Below are 19,170 nucleotides of genomic sequence, written 5' to 3'. Positions count from 1 at the left end.
TATACCTTGATATTAAAGAGAGCTAGGGGGTCTTGAAATTTGAACCATTCTCGAGCCATTTTATTTTTTTATTCTTTTTTTTTATTATCCCATTACGCTTTCTTTGCTGAACTTCACACACAGAAAGGACCCCATGCATGCTAGAATATCCAAACTGTTACAATGGAAGTTGAAAAAGAGCAAATAAATTGATTTTCCTGGATTTTTCCAGTTTTTCCCATTTTCCAATTAAAAAAATTTTTCCCAATATGCAGGAACTTCCAGAATATCGAAAAGCAGATAAAAAATAATGTAATTTAAAATAAGCTTAAAAAAAAAGAAATTTTTTGAAAATTTGACTATCCCTGGGATTTGAACCCAGGACCTCTAACTCCAGCAGCGAACTTGCATGTCTGGTGGACTACCATCCAGTCCACGGTGATACGTGAAGCCTACCACAGTTTCGCTTCAAAAGCTCTCTCCTCTCATCTTCGCAATTTTCCTGAATGTTTTCCTTTTTCTTTTGTTTATTTTAAATTATATTATTTCTTTAATGTGTTTTTCGATATTCTGAAGGGTCCGCAATGTAGGAAAAAAAATTTTTATTGGGAAAATGGGAAAAAACTGGAAAAATCCAGGAAAATCAGTTTATTTGCTCTTTTTTGTCTTCTCTTATAACATTTTGGATATTCTAGCATGCATGGGGTGTTTTCTGTGTGTGAAATCCAGCAAAGAAAGCGTAGTGGATTAATAAAAAAAAAAAATAATAAATAAAATGATTTGAGAAAGGTTCAAATTTCAAGATACCCTAGCTCCCTTTAATATCAAGGTATAATTTTCTAACTCCCACCCTAAGTAGGGGTCCGTGGTGCAAACATGGCTGCCAAAGAGAATTTTTATAGGCCAATTAGGGGGGTCACAGTTGGCCCTTAAAGGTGTATTGCGAAGATGAGAGAAGAGAGCTTTTGAATCGAAACTGTGGTAGGCTTCACATATCACCGTGGTCTGGAAGGTAGGCCACCAGACAAGCCTGCTCGCTGCTGGAGGGAGGGGTCCTGGGTACGAATCCCAGGGACTGACAAATTTTCAAAAATCTTTCTTTTTTTTTTTGTTTTTTCTTTCATTTTAAATAATATAATTTTTTTTCTTGTGTTCATCGATATTCTGGAGGGTCTTGCATGTAGGAAACAAAACTTTTTTATTTGGAAAATGGGAAAAAACTGGAAGAATCCTGGAAAATCAGTTTATTTGCTCTTTTTCGACTTCTTTTGTAACATTTTGGATATTCTAGCATGCATGGGGTGTTTCTGTGTGTGAAATCCAGTAAAGGATCGCGAATTCGAAGAGTCAAACGAATACTAGTTTATCCAGGGGAGATTTCCGTATCGTCATATGTGACAGAATAATCGCCAAGTCTTCGCAACTTCTGATCAGCGACCCTCGAGAAACTTAAAAACACTTCCGAGAAAGGAACCAACTCGAAAGGTTAAAATCGTAGCTTCCCCCGGGCGAACATTTTTTTTTTTTTTTTCCTTCCTTTTTTTTCTTTCAAATTTTCAAGTTTAAAACTTATTCTGTATCTTGGTGATTGTAGTTGACGCGACAGATCCTGATCCGTAAATATCCTCTTTATCCAGGGTATATGTATTTATTTAATCAGTTTCCCGCTATCTACTCCGATATCCCATGCATGAATTTATTGCATGCATGGTAATGCTCCCTAAGCGAAAATATTGTACAGTGAAAACGGTTTTTAAGTAGAACAGATATGATTTGATTTAATTGTTGGTTAGGTTAAAACGCACATTTTGATATCATCAAATTTTTATGAAGAGAAAAATGTTATTTAAAGTGAGGGAAAAAAATGCTCTTACTATACATTTTTACACTATCACTATTTGTTAACTTTTCTTAATTGTTGATTGAATTTTCTGAATTGGTGAATTGAATTTGGAAAAGTTAAATGCTTTTAGATTTTCCAAGTGATTCTTTGCTATTTTTTTATTTTTGGTAAGTAAACTTATGACAGTCAGTGACGAACTGCTCCCGTCTTAATGGCATGCAGGGTCAAGTGGGGCTGAAATATTTCAGGCCTCTTTACCATGTCATACTGTTTGAAATTGCGCTGCAGAAATGTCACGGGAAGATCCACGCATCATGATTTATAGCAGAATCATTGCAACTGGACGAAACACAATAGGAGACCCATTCAACCCGGAGAAATCCTTTCCGTGTTTATTTTAAAAATAAAGTTTACAAGTTTGAAATTTACCGTGCGTTTATCAATTGTTGTTGAGAATTTGCAAGAACTAATCGTTCTCCTTAATAAATGAAACAATTTCACGTCTATATTTACTTCCACAACTTTTTAGAAGAATTCTATTTATCTACAAAATGTATGCTTATCTACCTACAAATTCATAACTTTAAATAGGAATGGCATTTGAGGCCAGCTTCTAAACCTCTCACTTTATGATTGAAGATATCAATTAAATTGGTTAAAATAAATCTTTCAAAATGCATTTAAGTTGAAAATATTAAACCAAAATCATAAAATGAAGTTTCACAGTTCAGGCAAAAAATCCGGATGGAAGTTTATTCCGCATCCATAGGTCTTTAGGTAACTCAGAATTTTCCTTCATTTTTTCTGGAATGAATTTTAATGTCCCAATTGAATTATCTGACAGCAAGGTGGAATAGTTTTTTCAAGAGGGATACTGTATTGATAGGACAAATTAGTTCTTCTAACTTGATTGAGACTCGAACATTTCTGTCTTTCCCAAAATATGTTACGGTTACTCTAGCTAAAGGGCATTTTACTTTTTGCTTGTTGTCAAATTCGAGGTTAACTATACCTCCTACTTTAAATTGTCCTTATCTGACCTGTATAATATATATGAATGCTGTTTGTTGAAAAATTTTTCTCCCTCATGAAAAACTCTATGCTATTGCCAAAAAAAGAAAAGAAAAACGCCTTTTCAAAACAAATTTGTCCAGTAAATTGTCCACTTTTTTCTAGTATAGCAGCCAATTGTAAACATCTGTGTAACTTTAAAAAAATTATCCTTATAACGAAAGCATCATTTTTCAGTGTTGCAAAATGTTACGTTAGTCACTATGCTATTTTTGTTGAAAAATAATTTTTAGTTGAAAATTTGTTTTAAACTCTTATTTATGTATCTACCATATACATGATAAATCCACAAACATAAATACAAATTAATTTTTAATCTTTAAAAATTTTGAAAGTTATTTTAGTCACCCTGCAATGACCCTCCATGCCTCTGCAATGTATAGAATATCAATAACCTTTGCCTATGAAATAAATGACATTTTTATCTGTGCATTTTATTCCTGTATCTAGAAAATATTAACTTTATCTGAAGTGATATTTAATTTTTAACTGTCAATCCTCTTCTTTTTTTTTCATTTCAAAAAAGTTTTTATGTTTCTCTCTTATAAAATTGAACTTTGATGTGAGGCCAAATATTATGTAAGCATCTAAGGCAGTGTTTCCCAAACTTATGTCTTCTGTGTACCCCTTCTAAATTTTTCGTAACGCTATGTACCACTAAAAAGAATTAATGTAATTTTTACTATAAAAAAATGCTCAAAAGTTAAAAATGACAACTGGCTGTTGACACCCCTAATTATTAACTGTTAACTCTGCAAAAAATAGCCAATAGAAAAATACGTAATTGTAAATTTTCGTGGCTAGCTTTGCTTTTAAATAAAATTTTGTGAAATTTTCGTTTGTTGCAAGATATTTCGCATAAGAACGCGTACCCCCACTAAACTGTTCACATACCCCTGGGGGTATGCGTGCCACACTTTGGGAAACACTGATCTAAGGGAACATTTTTTGAATTTCTTATTTTTGTTGACTAGAGAGGAGTATGAAAAATTCTTAGATAGACTAAAATCCATTTTTTTTAATGCAAAACAAAAATTTTATAAAAAATTATTTTTGAAAAAATTTTAATTTTAGAATTAAAGAATTCAGGCAAATTAAAAGTTGGGAAAATTTAATTATAAGAATTTTGTATGTCATGAATAGCGACTACAGAAAAAAAAGCACAAAAGATTCCTAAATGTAATAAATTACAGTTTACAGATGTCTTACACGTAGGCATATATTGTCCTGCAGAGAACTGATCGTTAGGCAGTGTCCTGCAGTTGTGATCCCGGCAGATCACTGGCTGCGGTCAGTGTGCGGGTTGTTCACCACTCGGATCGGTTTACGTAGGGACCGAGGGTGTGCGGTATCGATCCTCGTCTAACTGTTCTACCGTAAAGTGCGCGACTTCTCGTGCAGGTCGTGGGGCTACCAAAGCAGGGGTGCCATCCCCTTGGCAGAGGATCAAAATTGTGAAGGCAATTCTTCGGATCATCTTCGGGGATTTCTCAGACCGTCACCAATAGCCCATTGTGCAGCTCTAGTGCGACGTAAATGAACTACGAGTAGGCATATATTTTTTTTTTTTCGTTGATAATTAAGTGTATTTTTGTTGCTGATACTTTAATAGCAGTATATACCTACCTGTATTACTGTTTTTTTCCCCTTTCATGAAAAAATAATTAAAATGTATTAAATTATTTCAGATTATTAAGAATGGAAGAAACTGCGAATTTCTCCTCTCAAGAACTGTGTCAAGTACCAGATTTACAATTTAGTAGTACTACAAAATTGATTTTGGATTACAATGATATTACAACTCTGCCGGCAGCTTTTTGCAAGAAGTTGCCAAGATTGGTATTTCTCTCTGTGAATGGTAATTTACTGAAGGAGCTTCCCTCAGACATCGGACACTATTTTACGAATTTAACTGAGTTGCATGCTAGGGAGAACCTCCTGCGTGATATTCCAAAAAGCTTATGCTACCTCTCCAAACTCACAAAGCTTCACCTGACCGGCAATCGCATTAGCGACACCCTCCCGAATGAGTTCTCCTTTCTATTCCATTTGACCGAACTCGTTTTGGATGAAAATGAGTTGACCCACCTCCCGAGTGATTTCGGCAAACTAGAATCTTTAACTCACCTCGACGTGAGCAATAATTTTTTGTGCCAGCTGCCAGAAAGCTTCGGCATGCTAAAAAGTTTGAAAGAATTGAACCTGTCCAACAATCGCTTAAAAGCACTTCCGGATAGTTTTGAAAATCTTCCCAGTTTGGAAATTGTGGACTTGACCGATAATGAAGTAAGATTTTTTCCAAATGACTCTAAGTCTGCTTTGTCTATGGTGAAACTATTTATGAATGAAAATTGCCTCACCGGTCTGCCGAACTGGATTTCGGAATCTCGGAATCTGAGAGAACTGTCTGTTTCTGCCAATGATTTGTTGGAAGTTCCTCCGTACTTGGGGACGAATAATCATTTGTTGGAACAGATCGATCTGAGTGGCAACAGCATCCATACTCTTCCTGAGAGTGTTGGACATTTAAAAGAATTACGTTTCTTGGACATGGGCAGTGCTTTAGATGAACTGGAGCGAAATCGTTTCATAGCCAATGGAAATAACTTGAAACACTTACCGGATTCTTTTACCTGCTTAGAAAATCTAATCAAGCTAGAATTAGATGAAAACCAACTGTGTGAGTTGCCTACAGATTTTGGAAGTCTTTTAGGCTTGACTTATTTGGATATTTGCCATAATGACTTGAAGAAGTTACCAGATAGTTTTAGCCTGCTAAAGAACCTAAAAATCTGTTTGCTTTCCATGAATTATTTGACAGAATTGCCGCAAAATTTCGGAATGCTCTGTTCTCTAGAAGATTTAAAGCTTGATCATAATATGGTTTGTATTGAATTATAAAGACTGCTGAATTCATTTTAGATGCTCCTGTAATTTCCCTATACAGCATGCTTCTGAGTTCCAGATTTTAGTATCAAAATTTTATTCTGAAAAGGAACATTAATTAGTATGAAAAAAACGTGGTATTTTAATTTCAGACAATAGTATGTCATAATTATAAGATATTAGAATAAAAATAAATACTACTGCATAACCCAATTTAAAAACAAAAAAGCAAATAAACTATATAAGTCAGACACAAATTATCTGTTGGGCAATTCCATGATAAGGTCAATCAGAGAACCAAAATTTTGAACTTGATATTTTTAAGCAAACATGGTTAAAAAAAGCTGGAGATTGATTTACTATTTAGAAATAATGGAGTAAAAAAAAAAAATTCAGAAAATTTTGCAGTTATTTATTTTTGTATTTTTCTTTTTAATTATTTATTATTGTTTTTTTTTATGTGGAGAAAAATAACTCAGGCCTGTATTCAGAAGCAAATGCTTGTTAGCACAAATGCTTACTAAAGGGTTGCCATATGCATTCAGATGTAATGTACCAAACCTTGCTAATACAAACAAATTACAGCACTGGGGAAGAACTCAGTTTTGTCACCTTATGACATATATAGATGATATAATTGCAGACTTAAGGGGACCTTTTTGGACTGTTATAAGCTCTGATTTTGTAAAACTAAATTCATTATTTAAATTTTATGTTTCATAACTTTAAATCAACGTAACTTGACAATTTAAAAACATTAATTCAATTTGGCTTAAAATCAAGCATATTATACGAATGTATGTAGTTTCTATAACAGATGTGAATTGTTTTTGATTTAAGAATAATGTGTATATTAACTAAATATGCTAAAAATAATTTTAGAAATAATTAATAAACCTACAAAAGCAAACTACAATAATAATACGCATCGTGTTTAATTTTTAGGTAAATTGCATTAAAAATTTGGAGTAGTTAAATAATTCTAATCAATGCATAAAATTTTATTGAGATTATGTTTAACTATAAAAAAATTTAAATAACGGGACATCTAAGGTAGCAGTTTTTTTTATTTAAATATGTATGCATATCTAATATATATGTGTATCCATTCTTACACAGGTGTACAATTCATCTTTTGCTTAACTTCTTTATAGTTTCAGTGTTATTCTTTGGTATTTATTTATTATTATTCTAATATTTATTTATTATTATTCTGATATTTATTTATTATTTATCTGCTTATTTTTCTGATAAAAACAAAATTAATTTTTTTTATTTTTGAAACAAATATTAATATTGATACATGCTCTACAATTTGGGGTCCTAGTTTGCCTGCTATGCAATAATAATTTATTTTTACCACTACATACTAATCAAATTTTAGTGAGTTACCCTAAAATGATAAAAGTATTTAAACTGAAACAACAAATTTTAGTTTTGTTATTTGTCTCTATTTAATTTAGTATTACAAAATTCCATATAAAAATAAACTATGTATCTGTTGTTTGACATATTGATAGTTCTCGACTTAGTTAACATTTAATATAAAAACATTTATTGATAATCAAAAAGGAAAATAAAATATATATAATAGACATCAATAGCCACACCTATTTTTTAAGAAAACACAGTCGTTAAAATTTAGTTTTAGTTAGTTAGTATTTACCTAAATAATAAATGTACAGTAATAAATGTAAATATAAAATATCCAAACAATTATTCCTATATGTGTTATAAAATAATTTTCTAAGTAGTACAAAAATTTATATTCTTTTGCTCATTTAATGACGAAATTTATTAAAATATTATTTTATTTTTTATCCAAAAATGTGTTCATAATAAAGTACAAATTAAAATATTTAACTAAATTCACTTTAATTGTTTAAGAAAATTAATTTCAAAGATTCAATAAAAATTACAGAATGAAAAAAGAAGTAATTTTCTTTTTACAAAATATTGGCCTGAAAAATCTAATGCTTGTGCTTCATTGAAAAAAGCAGTAAAAATATCCGAAATTTTGTATGAATAGGAAATTTAATTGTAATGAAAATACCTATCTATGTTAACTACATTATAATCTGTCAATTTAAATAAACATATAAAAAATAGTAGCTGTTTTACAAGTTAAAAACAAATTAAATTAATTTTATAACCTTTCTCGCTAGCATATAAATTGAAAATAAATGTCTAAAAAGGAATATCAAAGAGTAAAAATCTTATTTGTGAAATATAAAAGGTCCTTTTATGAATTTTTCTTCGTATCCATATGCATAGCAGTATGTGACAATTTTTAATTGAATTATATAGTTCAAAACAGAGCTCAGCAATCTACATCAATAGTAAAAGTCTGGGGTTTACTTGAGGAATCACATGACAACATTCTTTTCATCGAGGGAAGGGTTCTTTCTATGTAAATAACTGCTCATGAGTCTAATGTTACATTTGAGAATTGAATCTGTACTTATGACATTATTATTGCTGCCCAGTCACATCTAAATCTTGAATAGTTTTATGTATAAAAAATACAAAGGATTAAGCATTTAATGCTAATGTCGCATAACTACCACTATAAATATTAAATATGAATTCACTAGTATATAAGACATGATTCTATCTTGAGGTACCTTTTAATAGATGAAGGTTGACATAGTCGATAAATATAATTAGTGTCTTATAATTAAAACTATATGAACCAAAATTTTATAAAGCTATGGATTCAATGTTTGATGCATTCTTGCTTTATGAGATGAGAACCGAACATTAACTTAGAATTCTTTTTATTAAAGAACTTTAAAAGTAGTTCTTTGTAACTGTTTTATATCAGTTTATACTTATATATGTGTATACGTACAGTGAAACCTCGGTTAAGCAGACATTCTGAGGACCGAAAAAAATTTCCTTTATAAGAGTTGTCGTTAACGGAAAGGGTAACCTAATAACAAAGTTTAGCTTCGTAAATTGTTTTTAGAATATTTTCAAAGATATAGAAATAATTAAAGAACCTACAATAACTATCTGCAAAGATATTTATTTAAATTTAAAAAAATATTTTTTCGATGAAGAAGAATAAATAAAAGAGTTTGATATAAATACATAATTCTAGATGTAGCTACAGATGAAAGAATATAATTTTCTATTAGCACAGATATTCAAGTTAGACATATGATACCGAATAGGAGCTTTTAATCCTCAGTTGGTTTCGATTATTAGGTTTACATCCCCTATTCGCTTGATAGGAAACGTCCCGTGATTCACAGATAAAAAAGCAAAGCATAAATCATGAGGACCCATGGAGTTCACAATTGATCAGCTATCAAGTGTCTGATTAAATGTTTCATTTACATGAAAACCTCAAAGATTCTTTTCTCTATTTTTGCCTCAGTTTTGTTAAATACAGTCCTCAAATTGATTAGAAAATGAAAGAAATTTTCGGGGGGGGGGGGGAANTTGGGGGGGGGGGGAGAAGCACATTGAGAGCACTTACGACCTCATTTCAACTTGAGGGGTCTTATAACCTGTATCCTCTAGATAAAAAGATGCCGCTGTATGAATTATTTCAAGAGTGCATTTTCTCTCCTTTCTTTGCAAAGACAAGGCAAGGGGTGATTGATTCCTTAGCAGTGGAATAGCTTAACAATATTTTTTAGTTATAGATAAGGCAAAAAATTTACATGCCTTAAAAATGGTGAAAAGTTGCATTTTTTTCTTGCAATTTAAAGCAGAAATAGTTTTTTTTTTTTTTTTCAAATTTAGAAAAAGTAGTGTGTGGTTTGAAGAGATAGAAAATAACGTTTCAGGGCAAAAATGACTGTCCGGCTACGGGAGCGTCCGCTTTGCGGAGAATGTACATAATGGTTTATTCATAGAACATTCCCTGGGAATAAAAATTATGTCTGTTTTGCTTTAGTTTTTATAAAAAGAGGTTTCACTGTATACACACATGGATACCACTTTTTTTTCACTATCAGTTTCAGCAAGTGTCAACCTTCTTATTTCTTGATTCTAAATCGATGATTTTTCTTTTAAAGCTTACAGAGTTGCCTGAATCATTTTCTAATCTAGTTACACTGACTTCATTGGACTTGTACAACAACAATTTGAAAGAAATCCCAAAAGGTGTTACTTGTTTGAAACAGTTGAAGCAGTTGGATCTCAGAGAAGTGTCATTTCGTTTTTTAATCTTGTTTTCTTTTGTCTTTAAATTTTTGTTTTCAAGAGTTTGAATAATTTTAATTAAAACTTTTTTTGGTTTATGTTATTTTATAAAAATTGTTACACAAAATGATGTCATTACTTGTGCAATAATTAAAGTAAATATTGGGCATACTTGCTGCTTGAAAACAAAATTTACTGTATGAATATAGAATATAACAAAAGATAGCTCTACATTATTTTTTAGCTTAAATTTTGTATTTTCGTTTGAGGTAATGTGCAAAAAGATAGAAAAAAAAAACTGAAATACTGACTTAATCTTAGTTTTTGAACAGAATAAAAAAATACTGCAACTCTTCAAGGTGTGGCTGATCTAATATTTCTTGAAATTATTATGCAAATGCATACCCATTTATATATGTTTAAGTTTAACCTTTGCCTGCCATAATGTACAGTGTTCAATATTATGACATTTTAAAATTTTGTTGTTTAATGATGTTAAAATTTGTAAACCTCACTATTCATAATTTGCTTCTTTTTTTAAAAAAAAAATGAAATGTTGAAACTTATTGTTTACATGAAATCATATTTAGATAAATAAATTTAATGAAAAAGTGTTTTACACTTTCCAAAACTTCCCATATGAGAGTGAAATTAATATTAAAAGGTCCAAACTTTTGACATCTCTAATTTGGAAACTGTCATTACCAATAAGGGGGGTACGACTCCCCTCCTTACTTAGATGATTAAAAATCTGTTGGAAAAGGGTTTTATTCAGGTGTTTTTGTGTCTGTTTCCACAACTTAATGAATGGTTTGTGCTAATTAATTAGCATATTTGACACTTTGAACCATTAAGATTGGCACTTGGTTTGTAAAAATCTGATATTTGTAACAAAATGTGATGAAAACTTATATCTTTTTTTTATACTACACCTCTTTACTTGAATATAGAAGTTTTGGAAACAACTTTTAGAGGTTCTCATTTAGAATATTCTTCAATTTTTAGGTTTTTGACTTTGTCATCCTTAAACTTTGTTCCTTCCACGAATTTTCTTTGTTTGAGAGCTTATGGAGATGAATCATTTATGATTTGTCTACAGTAAGAACCTCCCCCCCCCTCCGCCACAAAGTCTGAGGCTGTCTACGGCTATGGAAACAAGAATGGCGCATTTCAGGAAGGGTAGCTTATCTTCACTCTAGGGCTAAACACCAAAAAAAAAGATTCCCTTTCTCTCACCGAAACCTGTCCCAAACAGTGACCCCACCCACACCTCTACTTGAAATAGTTATACCTCGTTACCATAGTTATCGCCACGGGTCCAGACGAATGGCTTGGGGAGTTCTTACTTTAGACAGCCTATAGTAAACATTCCGTACAGGTTTTTTGTTTCTGAAATCAGAACAAGATCTATTCCAAAAGAGAACATTAAAAGTTGTACACAATGGATAGTGGTTTTTTCTAAGCATAATAGATGAATTTCACATAATATTATCAGGAGTTATTCTATCAATCGTGAAAAATAACAGTTTTATCCAGAGAGGGTTTACAGTACAAATGTAGAGTTTTTGTGCCCCGCTTTGAAATATTATGTCTCACTTAATGGTGCTTTTTGCCATATTTTATTGCCATTTTAAGTTTTGTAAAATATAGATTTTGTACTAAATTCAGTACCTAAATTTTACATTGAATAAATTTTTTCAACTTAAATATTTTTCTATTTAAACAAATTAACATCATCCTTTCAATTTGATTTTAAATTGAACAATGTCTGTTAATCTATTTTCTATTACACTTATATGCTCTTGTTTACGTAAGCATTTGTTCTATAAGTCATTTTTTATCCAAAATATTGCAAATTTATTAAAAATAATTTTAAAAAAATAAATCTACAGACAAAGCGAACTATAATGATAATACTGTCATTGTAAGAGCTTCGCAATAAATTTCAAGATAAGTGGCAACTATTTTATTTCTATTGCTAATGATATGAACAATAAAAATGGAATCCAAAAAACTAAACTGTTTTTGAAATAAAACATTTTGCAATAAGTAGTTTATCTCACAAAAATGCTAAATACATAAAAATCAAAATTTTGAATTTTTAATCACTTGCATTGATTTATTTATTGCTCGGCAGAATCGACATATTTTAAAGTTTTTAGATTAATCAGTTAAAAAATTAGAAGTATTGGGGCTCATAATGAGCAAATAAAACTATAGAGATATTTGAAGGAGAAAAACATTTTCACAAAACCGTGGTTTCTGAGAATTTTCTTAACAGTCCGTTCAAAAAAAGTTTTTTTCCCCTTAACTACCCAGAGTTATGAAATTTCGTTCTTTGCAATTAATGTTCAATAATTTCTTCTACTCCTTAAATAATTTTAAACGCAGATATAGGGAAAAAATCAATTGTGGTAGGGGGGAGCAGAAAACAAAGGAATTTCATATTTGTAACAAGCTATTCTGAAACTTAATCTTCTTTCCTTATCAAAAATCGAAAGAACTGAAATCAGAAATGTTTGGAACAAAAAGTTTTAGTGGTTCAAATGCAAAATGATGAAAAGGCAATATGAGCTAGTTCTAATTACCAAAAACTAAAACACTGATTCCGAGTAGTCCATTTGATTTTAGAATAAAATATGAAGTTTCATTGTCGTATAATTTTTAATTTAATACCTTTATCTTCGTGTTACTTTTTATATTCAATAGTAAATTCAAACATAATTTTATTACTATTCCTCTATACCAAATCAATTAGTACATATATACACCTCAAAATTACGAACATCTATTAACACTATTTCTATTCTACTTCTGAATGCTTAAACTGTGATTGTTAATATAAAAATCTATTTATAGAATGATTTTGGATTGTCATTTGAAGAGATTCCTGAAATAATTTATGAACCAACATATTTGAAGAGGAAGCCAGAATTAAGTGAGAATTGGCGTGGAAGAAAGAGATCAGACATCAGTCAGGATTCATGGGTGAGATTCTTTTGGAACACAGATCATTTGCATTTTTTTTTTTAACTTTTGGGTCATTTTATTGCATTTAAGAATTTTTTAAAAAAAAAAACTTTTTAGGATATTTTGTTTTTGTAATTTTGTTGGTTTTGGGTATTCAGGGGTCTGTTTAGAAGAAATTTGGGTCTGTTAACAGACCTTTCACAAAATATATTTTCACCAAATATTTTAACTTAAAAACGGACCCTTCACCAAATATTTTAACTTAAAAACGGACCTTTCACCAAATATTTTAACTTAAAAACGGACCCTTCACCAAGTATTTTTACTTAAAAACAGACCCTTCACAAAATATTTTAACTTAAAAACAGACCCTTCACAAAATATTTTAACTTAAAAACGGACCCTTCACAAATTTGTTTATCTTCATTATTGTTTTGTTATCGAATAAGCCCTTCCCAGGGGGGGGGGAGACGATAAAACGAATTAAGTTTTGTCTTCGTCAGACGCTTCTTCAATTATTCGTCCGAAATGAATATTCTGAGTTCAGCATGTAGACTAAATACCAAATATCTGTATGTTGCATCTCTAATTTGGTAGCAGCAATTGCTGTTTATTTTTGAAAATTTAATTTGTTTGTACTATAATTTTACAGTGTTGAACATAATCTTGTATCTATTTACAATTTAAAAACACTTTGAAAAAGTTTTTTGCAATAGCAGGACCCTGTTTAAAAGAGTGTGACTTAACGTTTATTTTATATTCACAAATTACGCGTAATTTTTTCACAATTTTACAAAAGCAGGACCTTTCACGAAATGTCTGGACCGACCCCTGGTATTGTAGAAGGTAGGAAGTTTTCGATGTTTATTAAAGTTTATATGTAAAAATATTTTGAGGAGTCTTTTCCTTTCCAAGAGTATTTTAATATTGTAAAATACAACATTTATTTCACACTTTAGTGAACATTGAATATAGTTTTATATATCTTGATATGAATGGAAGAAATTTCTAAGAGGAAAATAGTGTTATAATTTAAAATGTTTAAATTAAATGATGGACATTTTCAAAGATATTTTTTACATTTGTAAGGACGTTTTTTGAAATTTTTATGTTTTTTCTTTTGTAATATTTAAAGTCATTTGTAAGGATTCTTTTGAAATCTAAATCCAGGATCTGGTTATAAACATTTCCATCATTAAATATGATTTCAATATGCAGGACTTTTCAGCCAAAGTTTAATGTTCGCTATTAAAAAAACCTTATTCATGTTATGGGCAATTCTATGGTGTAGCGCGTAAAAATTGAATTCAAATTTCTCAGAACGATTTCATTTATAAATTATGAGTTAAACTTGAAATTGTAAAATTTGTATTTAAAATACTTAGTCCACGCGCGTGATAAATGATTTTTTGATATTCTATCAAAAAGTAATTTATTTTATGAAATATGATAACAAAAAGTTCACGTTTAATAGATTAAACTGTTGGTATCAATTCTAAATCACGCAAATTAAAGTATGATTACTTGGTTACCTATTCTTTTAAATTCAGTAAATTGGTTTCAAACTTATTTTTAAACCCAATTAAATTTTAAAGCTTACATTTAAATTAAGCAATTTGATAATTTTTAGGAAATCTACAATATATAATTCATTTTAAATTATTTTAATTCATTGTCAGGTGTAAACTTTTTTGTGTCAGACATAAATTGCGCATTTTAAATATAAATCGATAAAGACAATTATAAAAACTGAAACTTATTCCAAATTTCTTGCTGATAATCAGTGGAATTTTTTCAGTTAAATGCTTTCTTAAATTTAACATGCCCTCCTTTTCTTAATGATTAGAACATATGGATCATTGTGTTTTACTACATTTTTCACTTTCTGGAATATTTTATCTCCTACAGGAAATTTTTATATTTTAAGACGTTTTTATTTATGTCTTTAAATCACCTTTTGAACTAAACATACCATACAAGATAAACTTTGCTATATCCTACTTGTTTACATATTGTAAATACACATACATTATTGTGGAAAGTCGCTTATCCGGAATCGGTAGAACATCCCAAAGTCCGGATATTAGATTTTTCCGTATAATAGACCCCCAAGGTAAACAAAGCTTAAAATGATCTGAATCTAAGAAGCAAAAAATAAATTACCATTATTTTTTGGGAAATAATGTTTTATTATTAGAATGATATCTAATCAATCAAAAACAAAATATTAAAAAAAAATAATAATAATTATTGCTATTATAAAAATAAATATAGAAAAGGAACAAAATTGACAGTTATGAAAATATTAATTGCTCTCTCCCCCATTTTGAACTAGAATGATTCAATCAAGAAGGGGAAATTCCTGTCATTCATTAAGGTGGGTAGGTGGTGAAGAAAATTCATTTCCTCCTTATTTGTCATTCAAGTTGAGGGCGGAGCAGTGACAAATTCCTATTTTCTCTCCCATCATTGGCTATCAATCAAGCATAAAGGCGTGGCATGCTCTTTATTTTTTCTTGTGTGACTAAAGGGGATTTCCCCTCCACTTTAACATTTGCTGTGTTTACCCTTTTCCACAGTATTTCTTCTGTCCCTAACACTCTAATAAAAAGGTTACAGGAAATGTCTCTTTTACTAACCAGCTGCATGAGACAGAAGGGGGTAGGGGACTCAGTATTTCACTTCATCTTATGAGTAAAAAAAAAGTATGTGTGAAAAATAGGTAAAAATGAATTAAAATTAAAAAGATAACAATAATGTCAGCTGTCAAACGTATTAATTATTCATTTACGAACGAAATATTTCATGTTTACAAAATTTAAAAAGAGAATACCAATGAGCTATGGGCTTTCAACAGAAAAACTCATTTTCCCAGCTCTAATTTTATTTACTTAGAACAAATAATTACGCATTTTGGTGTAGGGTATGAAATATCTGAAACACCTTATGAGAATTCTTGTAGAAATGTGCCACAATTCTACTTATGCAACCTGTCTTTATATAATATACTAATCTGGAAAAATATAGAAAATCTGGATTTCTTTCTCTTTCTTAATATGACTAAACATTTCAGATGATATTTCACTTCATTCAGCAGCCTGTAATTAATTAAAAAATAAATTAATCAAAGTTAAAAACTAATACAGTAAAAGTCCGCTATAGTGAACACGGTTCACAGTGAACTCCTGGATATAATGAACTAAATGTTCGTCCCCGTGCCCTGCTACAAACGCATAGTGTTATTTTTTGTGAATAGAGTGAACCAAAAGAAGAGAGGAAATTATGAACTTTTTTCTCTCTTCCACTGATTTATTTTCTTCATTTTTTTATGTAATAATTTTGAAATTTCTGCTTCAAAATAAATACATATACCGATTTTTAAAACCATCTATAGCATGAAATGTAGCCATAAGCATTTTTCTTGTTTGCTTCTTTATTAATCAGCATTCAAAGAAGCTGCAATCATCCACTGCCTGGACAAATGCTTCAAGTCAAAGCCGATGAATTTGCTGAGCGATTTGGTGAAACAACTTTTAAGTGTAGACAGGTTTTAAAAGTGGAATAGTATAAGTTCAGGAAAAGTTATCGGAGAGTCGGGAAATGTTTCCATGTCTGATGTGGAGGATTGCTCCTCAGCTAAAGATAACTTTTTTTTTGTGCATAAGACGAAGAGTTATTAAAAATAAAAGTTAACACATTTTTGTTGCTACATAATATTTTTCAGTCATTTTTTGTATTTTATTTTATGGGTCATTTACTTTAATATGTAATATAAAGGAGGAGTTTGAAACCATTAGATAAAAATTGTTTGCGGAACGGATATAGTGAAGTCCCGGTTACAGTAAACCGAAATTTTGGTCCCTTGAAGGCATTTCTAAATCTTCAGCTTTTTACCTTTAAAATGACACATTATTTACTATAAAATATTAATTTTCAATTTTGCCTCATTTGGTTGACCTTGCCGTGGCCCTTATGTAAATAGCCTCCTTCATTCGCTGTATGGGAAATGAAATATATTGTATGTGAAAAAAAGATCCTATAAGAGACAAACATACATTGGGCAGTACCCGAGTAGCTTTTTGAAGTGGAAGATTATTAAGTCAATCATTTATAATCTCTTTTTTATCTTTAAAAGAGACCTTTCATCTTTGACCAATGCATCAACAAAAAATGATGATAAATAAATAAAACAAACTAAATGAAAAAAAAAATTTAAAATCATAAAAAGAATTGAATTGAGAAAAAAAATGTAAATTAGAACAAGCATTATAATGCTTTTTTAATTTTTATCTCTTTTTTAATATTTTTTTTAAACTCTGAATTTTAACATTCCTAAAAAGGGACCTGCCATTGCCGAAAATTGGGGGTCGGCAGTCATGTGATTAGTTGGAAAATACAGTTTAATGGAAATTTTTAGCTTAATATGAGTTTTGTTTAATTCGACTGCTTCCTTCAAACCAATACTTTTCATTTGCAGGTTGAATCTAAAGCGGATACTGAAGACGAAAGCAAACTAAATGACAATGTTGTTTATTCTGCATTGACATCATCATCATCATTGTGGAGGAAACATGGTCAGTCTGATGTGAGGTCATCCGCTAAATTAGAGAAAGGTTTGGATGCTTTTCTTCTCTCAAATCATTTGTTAATTTTAATGAACAGAGATGCCAATCAATCCATAATTGATAAGATTTCAAGATTACACTCTCACACATGAATATTAAATTTAATGGTTTTTGAGAAATAATGTAATGATCTTTTTGAGATAATTTTTTTCCTATAACTATAAGGAGTTATGAAATTTTGTTGTTTACAACTAATCTACGATCATTTTTTTTCTACTCCTTTAACAACTCTAAAAGCAATAAATAAAGAATAAGAACAATTTTATTGAAAGAAAAAAAAAGCTCATCTTTCCAATAAAATATGCTGAAACTTTATCTTCCCTCAAAAAAGAAATAAATAACTGATTATTTCTATAGTAAGTACAGTAAATGACATTCAGTTATGCACAAGTTAGTGTTAAAATTAATTCTGAAATGAGAACATTCATACTACAATGTGCTGTTTTTTCACATTTAATTCTTACATAATTAGAAATGCATTGTCAATGATTCACCAATGAATTTAACAATAAATAAATTGTTAGGCAAAAGCTGGATTTGACAGAACAAAGTTAAGGATTTACATTATAATGAATTAGCGATTCACCCCCCCCCCCCAAANAAGAAAAAATTTCATGTTTAATATTTTTTCTTGCTTTTTCAGGGTGTAAAAAAGAAGAAAATTCATGTAGAAATAGCGTCCCCCCCCCCCCCCAAAAAAAAATTTCTTCACCCCTAATAAAGAAACCAAGACTGACCCAACTTTGATTTGAAACAATAAGCGAGCTGCTCTCTGATCGAGGCACGATTTTGTCGACTAGCAAGTACCAAATTGCTAATAAAAAATCTAATTGCTAGATTACAGAAAAATGCAGTAGCAGAATCAGCTAGAAACATTAAACTTTTAGAATCTACTATGAACGTTGGTTTTGCTGTTTGAACTTCGGATAATTTATTTCATGTTATGGGCAGTTACTGCTTAGCATTTTCTTAAGGTTTTTTAAATTCTTTTTATTTGTTATTTGGGTCATTCTCACTGAAAAGGCATAAATAGACTAAAAAAATTTCTTAAATTATAGTAATTAAAAATGTGATAAAAATTACATGAATGCTTTTATTTATTTTTGTTAAATGTCCTTATAATAATGGTCAAGTTTTCTATTTTATTTTTTACAAGATTTAAAATATTTTAATTTCTGCCTTGTCCACGGAGGAGATGTAATAGTCAACGGAGGAGACATTTTATGTTATAAAATGTCAATGAAGACTAATTCATTAATTATTGGGTACAACTGATATGAGTTTAACATTAATAAGTAAATAATAAAATATTTCATTGTTAGAGATAGAGCTACTTCCAATTAATCATGCTGCTATGAAAGGAAACATCCATTTTTAACCAAGGTGTGCAATTTTTTAAGTAACTCTTACTGAATATTAATAAATTAAAATGTAAAGACTATTGAAATAAAAATTCAGACTCCACATGAAAGTTGAGTGTTGAGGGTACTCTTTTATGAAAATTTATGCAAGTTAAACATACTGTCATCCAAATAACGTTTTTGTTTTTTCTTGTTATTGTTTCTTTTTTCCCTGGGCACAAACGGCTTGCTCGATCAATTTCTAGAAATTTAAGTACATTTAATCACGATTTTTCTGTTA

The 19,170-nt window shown here is 30.1% G+C and overlaps 1 protein-coding gene across 3 annotated transcripts in view; it reads left to right on the top strand.

Moving 5' to 3' along the window:
- The first annotated feature begins 1,743 nt into the window (after positions 1-1,743).
- LOC107455201 (leucine-rich repeat-containing protein 1) overlaps positions 1,744-19,170 on the top strand; it is a 363,163-nt gene continuing 345,736 nt past the window's right edge. Inside the window, exons 1-5 of one of the 3 annotated variants that reach the window (XM_016072698.4) lie at positions 1,744-1,989; positions 4,582-5,776; positions 9,808-9,939; positions 12,794-12,922; positions 17,382-17,517. In XM_016072698.4, coding sequence (XP_015928184.1) covers positions 4,592-5,776; positions 9,808-9,939; positions 12,794-12,922; positions 17,382-17,517 — 1,582 coding nt within the window. In that variant the 5' untranslated portion in view covers positions 1,744-1,989; positions 4,582-4,591. The other 2 variants (XM_071182935.1, XM_043053455.2) reach the window with 2 other exon arrangements.

The sequence above is a fragment of the Parasteatoda tepidariorum genome, chromosome 7 (genome assembly GCF_043381705.1).
Source record: "Parasteatoda tepidariorum isolate YZ-2023 chromosome 7, CAS_Ptep_4.0, whole genome shotgun sequence".
NCBI classification, from domain to species: domain Eukaryota; kingdom Metazoa; phylum Arthropoda; class Arachnida; order Araneae; family Theridiidae; genus Parasteatoda; species Parasteatoda tepidariorum.
The sequence above is the reverse complement of the archived record's forward strand: the minus strand, read 5'-3'. Positions and strand labels throughout refer to the sequence as shown.